Source organism: Acomys russatus, chromosome 11, assembly GCF_903995435.1.
Source record: "Acomys russatus chromosome 11, mAcoRus1.1, whole genome shotgun sequence".
NCBI classification, from domain to species: domain Eukaryota; kingdom Metazoa; phylum Chordata; class Mammalia; order Rodentia; family Muridae; genus Acomys; species Acomys russatus.
In genome coordinates, this window is record NC_067147.1 from 47,569,565 (window position 1) to 47,584,022 (window position 14,458).

Below are 14,458 nucleotides of genomic sequence, written 5' to 3' on the forward strand. Positions count from 1 at the left end.
GTATCCTCCCACTCCTCCCTCCCTCCCACTTTCACCCTATTCCCCTCCTCTAGGTCTATGATCGAGGCGACCTCCTCCCCCACTATATCCCACCTTTTTAAATGGTTTCTATGTTACCCCATAAGTGACTGAATCATTCCACGTTCTCACAGTGAATGCACATTCTTGCGTATCTGCTGATGTCACATAAGGGCAGTTATCTCCTTTGACATTGAGGGTGCTTTCCATCATCCTGTGCCTGTCCCTGAAGATCTTCTCATCTCACATGGGTGGAGTGAGTCTTCAAGGACTGGCTGCTGGCAGTGCAGGCACTCCACCCTGTTATCACTGAGCAGAAGGCATCCTGAGCATCACAACCGAGTTCCTTGTGTACTTGCAGGTGTGTGTGTGTGTGTGTGTGTGTAGGGGTAACCATCTTTACCTCAATTTTAAGATAGCATGGTAACACTGGATGAGGAGACTCACTGTGATCTGTGGCATAGAGGATGCTTGGCTACTTTTATCCACTGACTGATTTTCCTCTTCTGGGGACAGTTCGCTTTTGTGCTCTGAGAAGGATTTGAAAGTGAATGACTTGACTAACAGAGTCACACATCTCCCTCCATGTGTGTATGCCAGTGGAGACACCTTCAGAATTCTTTGAAGGTTTGGTGGAGATATGACTGCTACCACTCTTTGCTGCTAGTGAGAATGAGCTGGTAACAGTAACATTTGCAATCTGAGCTAGCACTTCTGCATTGCACAGCATGCACCTGGAGCAGTTTTCAGTGCTTTGTAGATATTAATCCACCACAGGAACTCTGTGAGGGAGATCTGTAATCCTCACATTCTTAATATGTGAGACCATAGAGCACAAAGACACTAAAAAAATCTGCCTAAGGTCACATGCATGATTAAGTTTCTCTTTAATGCTAGCTCAGTGGGATCTTTAGTTCTAATGGTGATTAGAAAGTAGGGCTGTTCCCCTTGAAAATTAGGGTGAGTCTCAGGTCTCAGAGACCATGGCATCTGACTTCTTGAGTTTCGAGGACTAGGGGATACTCACTCTTCCAATTGGTCAGTGTTTCCCAGCAGGGCCCAGCCCTGAGCCACATACAAAGTAGGAGGCATTCATTTTTGTACTGTCATTGTGTTCATCTCCATTGTCAGAGAATACGGCCTGGAAGTGAGGTGTGGGCTGTGGGTGGCCTAGAAGGTGATAGAGGATGGACAATGGGATGTACTGGCACGGGTAGGACATGTGAACATGTGTTGGGTGCCTTGGCACACTTTGAAGTAATGCCCACGGAGGGAAGAACAGTGCCACTCACCAGATCTCAGCCCGACGTCCAGCTCAGTGTCTCTGGTTTACTTGGGTGCTCAGCTGCTTAACACTTCTTTTTCTCTTCTGTCCTCCTCGACTCTTTCCCTCCTTTCTCCCTAATTTACCCTCTCCCTCCTTTGCCCCTCTTCCACGTCTCTTCCTCCCTTCCTCACTTTTCCCTTCCTTGCTCCCATCCACTTCCACTTTCCCCTCCCTCTGTAGCCGTCACATGGGGACAAGACCTCAAACCCTGAAGTTCTGAAATGGATGAATGATTTGGCCAAAGGACGCAAACAGCTCAAAGGTAAGCATCTTTCTTCTCAGAGAGCACCAGTTATGATAGCATAATGTCCATGGCGATTGCAATCCATTTCCACAGAAGCCTTTTTGAGCTTTAGTGTCTTTTTTTTCCAAGACAGGGTCTCTCTGTGTAGCCTTGGCTGTCCTGAACTCGCTCTGTAGACCAGGTTCGCCTCAAACTCACAGGGATCTGCCTGCCTCTGCCTCCCTGAGTGGAGCTTTAGTTTCTTGCTTAAACTGCAGCTCTGCATATTCTTCAGGCCCTTTTAATAAACCTCCTTACAAGAGACCTGGGACCTCCATCCAACTTGTGGAGTTTGTTACTAACTAGATTGTATTGAGCCAGGCAGATGACTTGGCTCCCTGGCTCTGGGTCCAATCTTCTTCCTTTGCTTCTTTCTGGGGTGGTTGTGTGTTATTAATGCTAAGGACAATTCCTGTATACTTGTGAAGTTATTTTCTTCCTCCTTCTGTTCTGTAAGTTGATACTTAGATAGATGGGAGTTGGTCCAAATTTCTGGAAGTTTCATCATCAAGAACTAGAAGGCAATAGTAATTTGATGGTATTAAACTGTAATGATGTAGCATGCTTATAAAACCCACAGTGTTTAAACTCCAAGCCAGAGAGTGGCATGGTGGCTTATAGTCTCAGTATTTGGAAAGCTGAGGCAGGAGGATTGCTGGAGTGGGCTACACAGTAAGTTGCAGGCAAGAATGCACTACAATTAGATGCTGAGTCAAACAACAGTATAAACAAAACACAAAGCCAGAGCACAAAACAAAATGAAGAAAATTATATATATTTGAGGAAAAAAATCAGTATAAATGGTCTTACTCAAGTTCAACTTCTCCTTCCCATGACATGTTCTGAAATGCACTTTAACATTCAGTCCCAGGTGGGTTTTTAATTTTTAATCATCTAGGGTTGCATAAAGTCACATTGTTAGAATGGTGGGCTCTGGATTTTGAAAGTTAACATTAGAGGATGGAGAGAGATGTCTTAGGGTTTAAGAGTGCTGCTCGCTTCTCTTCTAGAGGACCCAAGTTTAGTTCTCAGTACCCATGCTGCTGGGCGGCTCACAGCTACCTGTAACTTTAGCTCCTGGGAGTTCTGAAGTCATCTACTAATCTCTGTGTGCATCTTACTCACGTAGCAACACACACACACACACACAGTTAAATCTTTGAGGGCAAAGAGCATTAGATAAAAACGTGAAGTGTGTCAAGTTGGGGCTGGAACTCCCAATGCCCCTCTCATCTTCTCTTCCCTCAGCTCTGCATATGGAATGCATAAGCTCCTGTATTCCCAGAGGCCTTCCTATATACACAGCTCTTACCACGCACACCAACACATTGCTGCTCATAGAACTGCAAGTGCTATAGTAGGCAACAGTGGAAACCTGGACCAGGGTAGAGCATGTCTTCCTCCATAAGTCTGCTGCAATGCAAACCTGAGTTCTTGCCTCCTGTGGTTCTCCACTCCGTGAGAGCCCAGGACCCTAGGACTCTTCATGACTCAGTGCGTGCTTATGACACTGGTCATGGTTAAGGCTGACTTTGGCAGCTGGAAGCCATCCCTAGCATTGCTGATGCCTGGAGAGGGAATTCATGAGAAGCTGTTTTAATTTGGGCCAATGAGTCCTTCCTACTCGTGGTAACTCAAGGCACTTCTCTTAGAACTGAAGCTGAAGCTGTCGGAACAGGGGAGTACCCCCAAAGGCTCTCAGAGAAACCTGTCCTGTGAGCAGCCTCCGGTCCCCAGAGAGAATGGCAAGTTGGAAGCTGTGGGCCCAGAGCCAAGCTCCTCGGGAGAGGAGACTTCAGACGCTGTGATGTTGGAGAAGAGAGAACAGATTCCTCCCGAGGATGATGTGAAGGTACCTCGTACCCTTAGCATGGGGTGGCCAGGGCGTGCTTTAGACCACCCACCGGAGCCCTTTGCTACCATGGTCACATCTTTAGGAGACTCCCCCCCCAGCACTCTGACCTGCTGAGTGTCTGGCAGGCTAATGGCTGTGAGTTGGGACTGTTGCCACGTGAGTCTAGGGCATGCCACTTCGGGAAGGAGGAGGGGTATGTTGGTGGAAGATGGTATGGATGGGAGGATCTAGTCTATGCTATACCAAATAAAAAAATAAATCCAAGTCTAGGGAATAAACATATTACCAGTAAAGAAAAGCTCCAATATAGGTGCTTACCCATGTGTTAAAGAGTGATAAAGAAGGAGAGGCATAAAGAATTTCATGTTCTCAGAACAGAGCTGATTTAGGGAGTGATAGGTTGGGACTAAAGATCTCTGCTATAGGCGTCTTACTTTTGAAATCTGAGACAGCTGGATAGAGTTGTCACTTGGGTATCAGGATACATAAGCCTGGGGCTTAGCAAGAGAGATTTGATATATATTATAAAGAAAAGCAACCCTTACCTGGGTAATCCCTCTTCGTGATGCTTATCTGTGCTTCCATTTCACTTAGGCCATGGGAGATTTCTTGAAGTCCCTCCCGTATCAAAGCTGAGGCTGATGTGGGTGACTTTTTACTTCCTGTTTAAGAGCAGCTGATGTGGGTGACCTCTTACTTCCTGTATAAGAGCAGTAGTCACCTTGTCACCTTACACCATTTTCTGCCTCAACTCATCCTATTTCTTGCACAGAAAGACTATATATCGTTTACAACATTATAGTGTCCATACCTAATAGGCGTTGAATATATATCTGCTTGAGTGAATGTCCAAATGAAGGACATTTGACTCTGGAATGAAGTCTCGTTGAGAAGTGTGATGCCTCTTCCTATTTCTGCCATCTATGATCTGATCTTAATATGGCAGGATCATATACCAGATCTCATCAGATATCAGAAGGCCTGCATGTCCTGTCTTAGTCTTCTCACCAGGACTTGTGTTCCGTACGTACACACGGGAGTACAGTTACCTCCATCATCCTCTCACCTTTACATTTGAAAAAGAACCAGTGTATTCTGAGTGATAAAGGGAGGTCAGCAATGGTTGAGTCACAGGCTGGTATGCTGTTTCTCACATATGGCTAGGCTATCCCCAGCAAGCCCCAACATTCTAGACTTTGGTGATAGCCAGCTGATAACTTCTGAGTACATGTGTACGCTTAGGCACATCTGGGATTTCCTGTTCATTGGCATTTCCAAAGGACGGTCTGCTTTTATAGTTATCTTGGTTTTATCTGTATAAACATCTTGGTCAGTATGAATATTGTAATCACTGATTGACCAACATCCTCTGACAAAGCTCCACCACTCAGTAGTCTACTCAGTTATTAGTCAGTGGATTAACCCATTGATGAGATCAGGTGCCTTATGATCCTGTCACCTCTCAAGAGAGCTGTTGGCTGGGAACCAAGACACACAACGCATGAGCTTTTTGGAGGGACGCGCATATCCAAATCATAATAGTTGATGGCTGACAGGCAGTGACACATTTCCAAAGATATTCAAATGTTTGTTATATGAGTCTGGGTAAATCGAGATAGAAAAGTCATGTGAGGACTGCTGTCCTGGACTCCCATTCTGCTGAGAGTTGGGATGTAAGAAATGGCTTAAACAGACAAGGATCTGGGTAAGTATTGTGCAAGGAATGAAGGAGATGAATGTCAGAACACAATAGAAGCAGTCTTTCTTGAATAGGGTTATTAGAAGGACAAAGACAGTTGACATTTAATCGAGAAAGTTGGCAGGCCAAGAAAGCAGCAAAGAACATTCTAGATAGAACTCCCAAATATTAAGGGATGAAACAAGAGCTTGTTGCATACACAAGAATCTCTGGGCTGAGGCCTGAGATATATGGCAGCCTGAGATGCAACCAGAAAAGCTGCGACAAGTGGAATGACACTGAACCTTTCAGGCCATGAAGTGGAGTAAGGGTAGCCAAGTGGCAACAGAAAACCAGTACGGGATAATAAACATTTAAAGGATGTGATTATCATGTGAATAAGACATGGGGCGAATGAGAAGATGGAATGGGTGGCTTGATCAATATAGTGACATTAGTAGAAAGACAGCATACTCAAAGCATATTTTTTAAATTTTATTTATTTTTATTTTAAATTTTATTTTATTAATTTATTCATATTACATCTTGTATCCTCCTATTCCTCCCTCTCTCCCATTTTCCCCTTACTCCCCTCCCCTATGACTGTAACTGAGGAGGACCTCCTCCCCCTCTATATGCTCATAGGGTATCAAGTCTCTTCTTGGTAGCCTGCTATCCTTCCTCTGAGTGCCACCAGGTCTCCCCATTCAGGGGATGTAGTCAAATATGAGGCACCAGAGTACCTAGAAACCTACAAGAAGAAAATTATGATAGGCAGATTTGGGCCCAGGGGTTCCACTCAAACTATGGCGCCAGCCAAGGACAATACAGGCCGTAAACTTCAAACCTCTACCCAGATCTAGCCAATGGACAGGACATTCTCCACAGTTGAGTGGACAGTGGGGACTGACTTTCACATGAACCCTGGTACCTCAAAGCATATTTTAGTTGGAGCAAAAGCACATGTTGAAGCCTTAGACCAATGGTTCTCAACCTTCCTAATGCTGTGACCCTTTAGTATAGTTTCTCATGTTGTGGTGACCCCCCCTCCAAACAATAAGATTATTTTCATTGCTACTTCAGAGCTATAATTTTGCTAGTTATAAATTAAGATGTAAAGATCTGATGTGTGACCCCCAAACGGGTCATGAACCACAGGTTGAGAACCACTGCCTTAGAGGGAGACCAGTCAGCTTACTGACATATCAGAACTATGCAAGTAGGCAGGTTTTGAAGTGAAGGTGAAAATGTTAAGAGGTAACATATCCTGGGGACACATAAAATTTAAGATCAATGAAAACACAGGGCTTTCAATGAGCACTGAAAACCCTCAGTCCTGGGAGTGGTGGGATGGTCAGTTGGCCTTCTGAGTGAAATGAGTCTGCAGACAAGAACCTGAGTGCTTAGGAATCATAGATGCCATCCTTGCATCCATTCTGTAAAACTGGCAGAAATTCTTATTTCAAACATAGTGTCTATCAAGTGGCTTTGTGAGTGTCAGAAGCCTCTTCAGATAGACCTGGGAGTTTTGCAGTAAAGCCTTTTAGATGGGAGCTGTATGTAGTGGGATGTACAGATTTGATGGCACATTTCAGTGCTGCTGAGCACCAAAGAAGGGTAACACAGGGAACCATAGGGAGTCATAGGGTGGGTACCAAGTGTGAGTTCAGAGGTCACAGCAGAACCCCAAGGAAACATAATTATAGCATCTATCCTGTTCCCTGCTTCCTCAACAAGCTATGACATCTCAGTTCATCTTGTTAAGTGCAGTTTCTTAAAGCTTGGGTGGACAGATGACTTTCTTGCCACATTTCTAACTTGTATTAACTATTAAAATTTCCATGGCAAGGGATTCCCCCATCTCCCCTTAAACTTTTAGGGAACTTCTTGCATTGGTATTTAGTCAGAGTTCACACTGAAACTAGTGAACCCTAAACCAGCAGTTCTCACCCTAAACCAGCAGTCCATGACCCCCTTTGGAGTTGCACATCAGATAATCCTGAATATCAGATGTTTAAATTATGATTCACAATAGTAGCAAAATTACAAATATGAAGTAGCAATGAAATAATTTTTGTTGTTGGGGGTCACCACAACATGAGGAAGTGTATTAAAGGGGTGCAGTGTTAGGAAGCTTGAGAACTGCTGACCCACAGTGGTGGCCTTGTTAGCTCAGATATCATGACTCAGCCATTTTCTTTCCCTTTTATTTAGGGATTTTTTTTTTTTTTTTAAAGAGCTAGTCATTGGAAACAAATCTATTTTCTGTTTCTGCTTCTGTATGTTGCTGGTTATCTACACTACAAAAAGTGTTATCTTTTGATTTTTTTTTTTTAATGTGTGAAGGGAACCACATTTAGTAAAATATGGCTTACTAATAGCTACCATTTTCATAAAATAGTCAGAGAGAGCTGTCCAGGGTGATGGGTGTCATTTTCCAGGCCAGCATCCACAGGCCCTCCTGTGTACTATTAGGAATAAATGGAAGAGGAGGTTAAGGAAGAAAGAACTTGAATAAAACAGAATTTGCTAATATTTGTTGGCAGCTTGCTCACTCCACCATTCAAAGAAATTCTTTATTTCCCACGTGGCTGACGTTCTTAGGCCTGGCACACATCCTGAAGAGAAGCTGGCATTCCGAACTGCCACAAAGTGGCCAGCCCAGATGTTTTCTTTCTGGCCATGGTCAGGAGGTTATTTAGGAAAAAGCTGCCATAACTCCAGCAGATTTATCCATGTTTGTTTTCTTTATCCCGTAGAACTGTTGTGATAGCCTCTTTCTCAGAAAAGCATGGGAACTTTTATGTACAACAATCCCCTCCTCTCATCGCACAAGTGAGCTTTCTCTTAAGGAGATAAGTAAAACCGACATTTCCCTCCTTGGATAGGAAGGGACAGGACACTGTTACTTTTTAGTTTTTAGGAACCAAGGCCTGTCAATATTGTTCTTTGTGTCTGAGGCCCACATGTGCGCTGGTGTCACATGCTCGTTTCTGTTGAGAGATTCATTGGTAATGATCCCAGGAGTAAAATCCTTAGCATTGAGGGGATTTGTGTGCATTGGATGTGTGCTTCAGTTTTCATCTAGTGTCTGGAAGACATCATTTTCTTAAGTAGCACTCTCATTTTTTTGTTGTTATTGCTTTTTGAAGTTTCCTTGCATTTGTGCATTTAAAAAATACATTTTACTTCTAATTAAAATGCAGTCACATCCTTTTCCTCATCCCCAATTCCTCCCATACTGTCCTTCTAAAACTCATGGCCTCTTTTTCTTTAATTAACACACACACACACACACACACGCACACATACACACGCACACACACACATATACATGCACACACACACACACGCACACACACACATACACATGCACACACACACACACACGCACACGCACACATACACATGCACACACACACGCACACATATACATGCACACACACACATATACATGCACGCACACACACGTGTGTGTATGCGTGTGTGCCAAGTCCACTTAGTGTTGTTTATATGCATGTTTTTTAAGGATTGACCAGTTGGCCAATTAGAGGACTCATCCCCAGGAAGACTGATTCTCTCTTTCTAGATGTTTGTTAACTGCCTGTAGCTGTGTCTTGGGGGTGGAGCCCTGTGAGATTTTCCCCATTTACGTTGACATGTCAGCTAGTATTGTCATTGTTCAGTCTTGTTTAGGTAGCCATATTGTTGAGATTTCATGGGTGTAGCTTCCATGTTATATGTAGAAGACATAATCTTACAGCAGATGTCTTGATTTTTGTCTCTTTAGGATTGTCCTAGAATTTGGAAGGGGAGAGTAGATATAATAAGTAGAAAACCTACAATCAAATTCCAAAAGAAACCAATGCTTTAAGTATACTGTCTTGTAAAAAGCAATTGTAATGTTTTCTGAAGTAACATTTATATTTTCTCTCTTAAACTGTATTAAAATCCCATGGACTGCATATTGGCAGGATGTGTGTGTGTGTGTGTGTGTGTGTGTGTGTGTGTGTGTGTGTGTGTGAAGATGTTAAAAAAATGTTTAAAGAAAGAATTTGTCTAGAAAATTAAAGGCTTTTAAAGCTATTAACCAAAAGTAAAAGGTTTCTCCAGCAAATTATCTTCCTCCTGAAAATACAAACAAGTCTTAGATTACAGCCTGGGATGTGTGTTTGTGTGTGTGTGTGTGTGTGTGTGTGTGTGTGTGTGTGTGTGTATATTTATTCACATAAGAACATCATATACAGCTGGGCAGCCGTGGTGCAGGTCTTTAATCCCAGCACGTAGGGTGTGTGTATATATATATATAAGGCAGAGCATGTTCTGTGTGTGTAACAATGGCGGCTTGTACAGAGTTTGTGTTTGTGAATGATCATAGATGTTCAGAAGAAAAAGTGAGAGGTCTTGACTGGTCACTTAAAAATAAAGTAAAATAGAGGCATAAACTACAATGCATTGCAGACTTGTCCACAAAGCCTTTTGGTCCAATTTTCTATACTCATATCCTTTATGGGATTTTTTTCCCTAGGAAAACATAATGTGCAAAAGACACCATCTTTTTATTTTCATTTTACTAATTGCTATTGCATTAAAATGTTGACTTCCTTTTTACTAATTGCTGTTCCATTAAAATGCTATGGCTCCAAACATGACCTGTTTTTGTTGTTTTTGCCTGCTGGAATATTGCCTTAGGAAAGGGACTATAGCTCTGTGATAGAGGGCTTGTCAAGTTTATACAGGTTCTGGGATGGATCCCCAACATGTGGTAGGTGTAGGGAGACCACTGTCTGAGAAAAAAAAATTTTTATGTTTTTTTCAGGTAGCTAAGCAAGACAAGAACCTCATAAAGCCTCTTTATGACCGATGCAGAATTATCAAGCAAATCTTGTCAACACCGTCCCTTATCCCAACAATTGTAAGTAAAGATGGCAGCACTAACTGGAAACCTTGACTAGCACCTTGCGTCAATGCTATGTGGTACAATGAATGTTAGCGAGTGGCCTTCCTAGCTCTGCATATTATGATCCCACCAGCTACTGTGGTCTTCCTGGCCCAGTATTGTGCTTAATAGAGATGCTTCACAGAAACTGCTATGAAACAGAACATACCAAACTGGCATGCTTGGGGACATACTTTACTTTAAAAAAAATTTTTTTTTATTAATTTATTCTTGTTACATCTCAGTGGTTATCCCATCCCTTGTATCCTCCCATTCTTCCCTCCCTCCCATTTTCCCATTATTCCCCTCCCCTATGACTGTTCCTGAGGGGGATTACCTCCCCCTGTATATGCTCATAGGGTATCAAGTCTCTTCTTGGTAACCTGCTGTCCTTCCTCTGAGTGCCACCAGGTCTCCCCCTCCAGGGGACATGGTCAAATGTGAGGCACCAGAGTACGTGTCCATCAGTAGAAGAATGGATAAATAAACTGTGGTACATATACACTATGGAATACTACTCAGCTATTAAAAACAAGGAATTCCCGAAATTTGTGGATAAATGGATTGAGCTAGAAATGATCACAATGAGTGAGTTAACCCAGAAGCAGAAAGACTCAAATGGTATATACTCACTTATATCTGCATACTAGCCCAAGGGGCATGTCCCACGAAAGCCTTCACTCACCAGGAAACTGGGACAGAGGGGAGGACATCCTATTGGGACTCTAAATGAGAGAAGCATGGGAGAATAGCAAAGTAGAAGGATCCAGAGGGTCCTAGAAACCTACAAGTAGAACATTATGATAGGCAGATTTGGCCCCAGGGGTCCCACTCAAACTAAGGCACCAGCCAAGGACAATACAGGCAGTAAACTTTAAACCCCTACCCAGATCTAGCCAATGGGCAGAACATTCTCCACAGTTGAGTGGAGAGTGGGATATGACTTTTTCACACTTTACATTTTGATTTCATTTTTTACTCTCCTTTTGGGCAAGGAAAAAAAAAAAAAAGACAGAATGGGTTTCACAGTGGCACTGTCTAGACAAGACAGAACCTTTCCACCATTCTGTGTATGGTGTCTAATAAAACTGGTAATACAGTCTTTGACATACTGAAATCTTGTTTTGGTTCAATCTGGTCACACTATTCTAGATATACATAAATTTATCTCAATAAGAAGTAGTACTGAGTTAGGCTATTTTCTTAAAACAACATTATAGACAGAACTAGGAAAGCACCCCTCATCCTACCCCATCAATTTCAAAACAGCTACTCAAGATATCAGTGTAACAAGCAGCAAATGTTAAGAAATGAATTTAAATGTACTTGAGTATATAATAATAATTTATTTTATAATTTATAATTCTGTATTTTAAAGAATGGTAGGAGAATGATAAGTTGTCTAAACTGTTCCCCTTGAGGAGGAAGAATAGTTTAAAGGGGAATACCTTTTTCATGTTTGAAGAAAACCTTTTGGTTGTCATAATTACTGCAAAGGTTAAGGAATAGCTCCTGTGTCTTTGGCATTCCAAAAGCCCTTGTCACCTAAACATCTTCTGTATCGACTGTGGCCTGCTCTGTTTTATCTGAGTGGGACAATTTTTGAACAAGGTGTCTATAGAACATTTTGCCCTAACCCGTACTAACTGCTGTGCAGCTGGAGTACAGAGGTCCTGGGGGGAAGGGAGGACCCACTTAGCTGTACAGTACAACCTGAGTCAGGTCCTGTCATCCAAGGAGTATATCACCTAGTGAATATAGATTAACTTGAGAAGCACTTGTAGCCCAGCCAGCATGGATGCCTCTTTTCTCACTGTTTTGCAAGTTTTTAATGAAACTGGAAAAGGGCTCTATTTTCCATTCCTGGTCTCAGCAGCCATATGGGTCTGAGTTGTAGGGTCTTGTAGTCCTCTGGAATGTTCAAGGGACATGCAGTACTCTGTGACTGCTTGGCTCTGCTTGTGGCAAGCAGGAGGAAGAGGACTCTGATGAAGACTGTGCCCAGAGAAGCCAACAGCCTTCTTTACCAGCTCCAGTGTCCCGCCTTCCTGTCGGTGATCACCTCACCTACTCCGAGGCAGAGCCTATGAAGACCCTGCTACCAGATGAAAAGAAAGAAGGAAAGCAGCCAACTCTCTCCATGTCCAACTTACACGAGGCCACCATGTGAGTGAGCAGCCTGAGTGTAGACTCTCAAAACTCCTGGCTTGGGGAACTTACCTGTACATTAAAAATGCAACATCTCTTCAAAGTCTAAAGTATGCTCTCCAGCAGAGAATAGACCTAAATATGTAATTCAGTTGGCTTCTTAACTTGAAAATATATACGAGATAGCTGTGAAGAGCCACAGTAAAGCCCTACATATGTCATTAAGTATTGATGTGCTATTTACTCTGGTCCTCCTTTTCTGTTGTGTTCTGGTACTAGTAACCCTCGTAGCCCTTAGCAGAGTGAAAGGAGAACTGGCCTTTGAAATATTGGACCCAAAGGAGTAAGATCCTTAGTAGGTCAACCATGGCCAGAGTCTTCATTTTCTTTTCTTCTTTTATACATTCAGATGACATAGTATTCTAGATGGAAAATCACATTGGCCACCAGTCAATGAGTGGGTCTTTGTCTCCTAGTGACTCCTCAGTTATGAACTGTCTGGACTACTACTATTACTACTACTACTACTACTACTATTATTATTATTATTATTATTATTATTATTATTATTATTCAGTAGTTGGCATGCCTCTTGATCATTGTGAGGTCTCCTTTAACATGTACTATACCGTCTGCTTCTTGTGTGTCCCAAATGGAGATGAGGCAAAACCAAGGACAGTATGCAATATTTAGCTTGCTGGGAAAACAGACCATATCTCCCTTCCTTCTTCCATTCTGCCCAACCTTTGAGTTGTAGCTGTAGGAAGTCACTCCTGAGTTTGGTTAGGTGGAGGCATTTTTGAGCTCAATAGACTTGGCATATAGAAAATGCCAAAAAAAAAAAAATGCCTATGTATTCAGTCTTTGGATGCATAGACAAATTCTGCCATGAAGTAGACTGCAGTGGAATGCCATCTTCCCCTGCTTCATTTTTATTCCCAAGGGTTTTGTCCTTCTCCCCATACTCTAAGGACGTGATGATTTTCCTTTTGTGTCTCTTATCTGTGTTAACAAACATTAGTGTACATTTCTTGGATGCCCGCTCCCTCCTGTTGTCTTGTTTTATAACCATGACCATCACCCTTTCTTAGAGCATATGCAATACACAGCCCTTTCCCTTTGCCTATGACACTATTAGTGTTAGGGAACACTAGGCTTATGAGCTGCTCCTATACTGAGGCCACATTTACAGCGTGTGCCATACTGAGAATATTCTTCCATAATCGCTTTCAGTCATAATACGTCCATTTTCTGATGGGATAGAATGCAGGCATGATTGTTCGGGCAGGCCAGTGCTTAATAATGGCAAATGTGTTTCACCTGATACAGGCCAGTCCTTCTTGACCATCTCCGAGAAACTAGGGCTGACAAGAAGAGGCTACGGAAAGCCCTGCGAGAATTTGAAGAACAATTTTTTAAGCAGACGGGAAGGTAAGTGTGAGCAGAGGGGGATTTTTTAAAATGCTAATATTTCCTAAAGCACTATGGTTTGGAATGAACTCTGCTTTTGTAGGAACAGTGGTAAGATGTAAATCCTAGCTGAAGATTGTGCTTTGCCCAATGCAACACCCCGATGGTAACACTGTTAGGGATGTGTTATGGGATGTTTATGATAGTAGCTGTCGGGTATTAACACCAGTCTTTACAAAATGAAAATAATACTCTGAAAATGTTTTGTATATGAGTTTCATCACAACTACTGAAATTATCTAGGCTTCTTAAAGTTTTACTTTTCAGCCCTTATTCTTAGATTTTTAGTTCCACAGTTGTTTTCTCCCTATTACACAAATTTTTCCTTTAAATATCTTATGTAAACTTCACCATCCACCTCTGTTTGTTTTATTCTGGGGTCTAGTCTAAAAGTTCATAGCTATTTTTCTCTTCCTTAAATATTTAGTTAGACCATCTGTCTTCCTATATTTTTCTATCTCAACCCAGCTGTTACTATATACTCATTACTTTCCTGTAATTTTTACTGTGTTACCAACAAAATTCTATATATAATCAGGTAATGAGCATTAGTGACTTTTGGATAAGAGACAAATTGCTTAGCTTTGTTCAATCTCTGTTTACATCAATAAGCTGAAATGCTTTGTCTCCTGGGCTAAGTTGGAAAGCTATGCCTGTGTATAGCACATTAGTTTTTTGTTTTGTTTTGTTGAGACAAGGTTTCTCTATGTAGCCCTGGCTGTCCTGGACTCACTTATGTA

The 14,458-nt window shown here is 42.2% G+C and overlaps 1 protein-coding gene across 3 annotated transcripts in view; it reads left to right on the forward strand.

The window, feature by feature from the left end:
• Nucleotides 1-14,458, forward strand: part of Fam13c (family with sequence similarity 13 member C) — a 111,348-nt gene that overhangs the window by 94,626 nt on the left and 2,264 nt on the right. For 2 of the 3 annotated variants that reach the window (XM_051153200.1, XM_051153202.1), the window contains exons 9-13: nt 1,526-1,607; nt 3,281-3,480; nt 9,981-10,076; nt 12,070-12,266; nt 13,578-13,679. In XM_051153200.1, coding sequence (XP_051009157.1) covers nt 1,526-1,607; nt 3,281-3,480; nt 9,981-10,076; nt 12,070-12,266; nt 13,578-13,679 — 677 coding nt within the window. The remainder of the gene's footprint in view (nt 1-1,525; nt 1,608-3,280; nt 3,481-9,980; nt 10,077-12,069; nt 12,267-13,577; nt 13,680-14,458) is intronic. The other variant, XM_051153201.1, reaches the window with a different exon arrangement.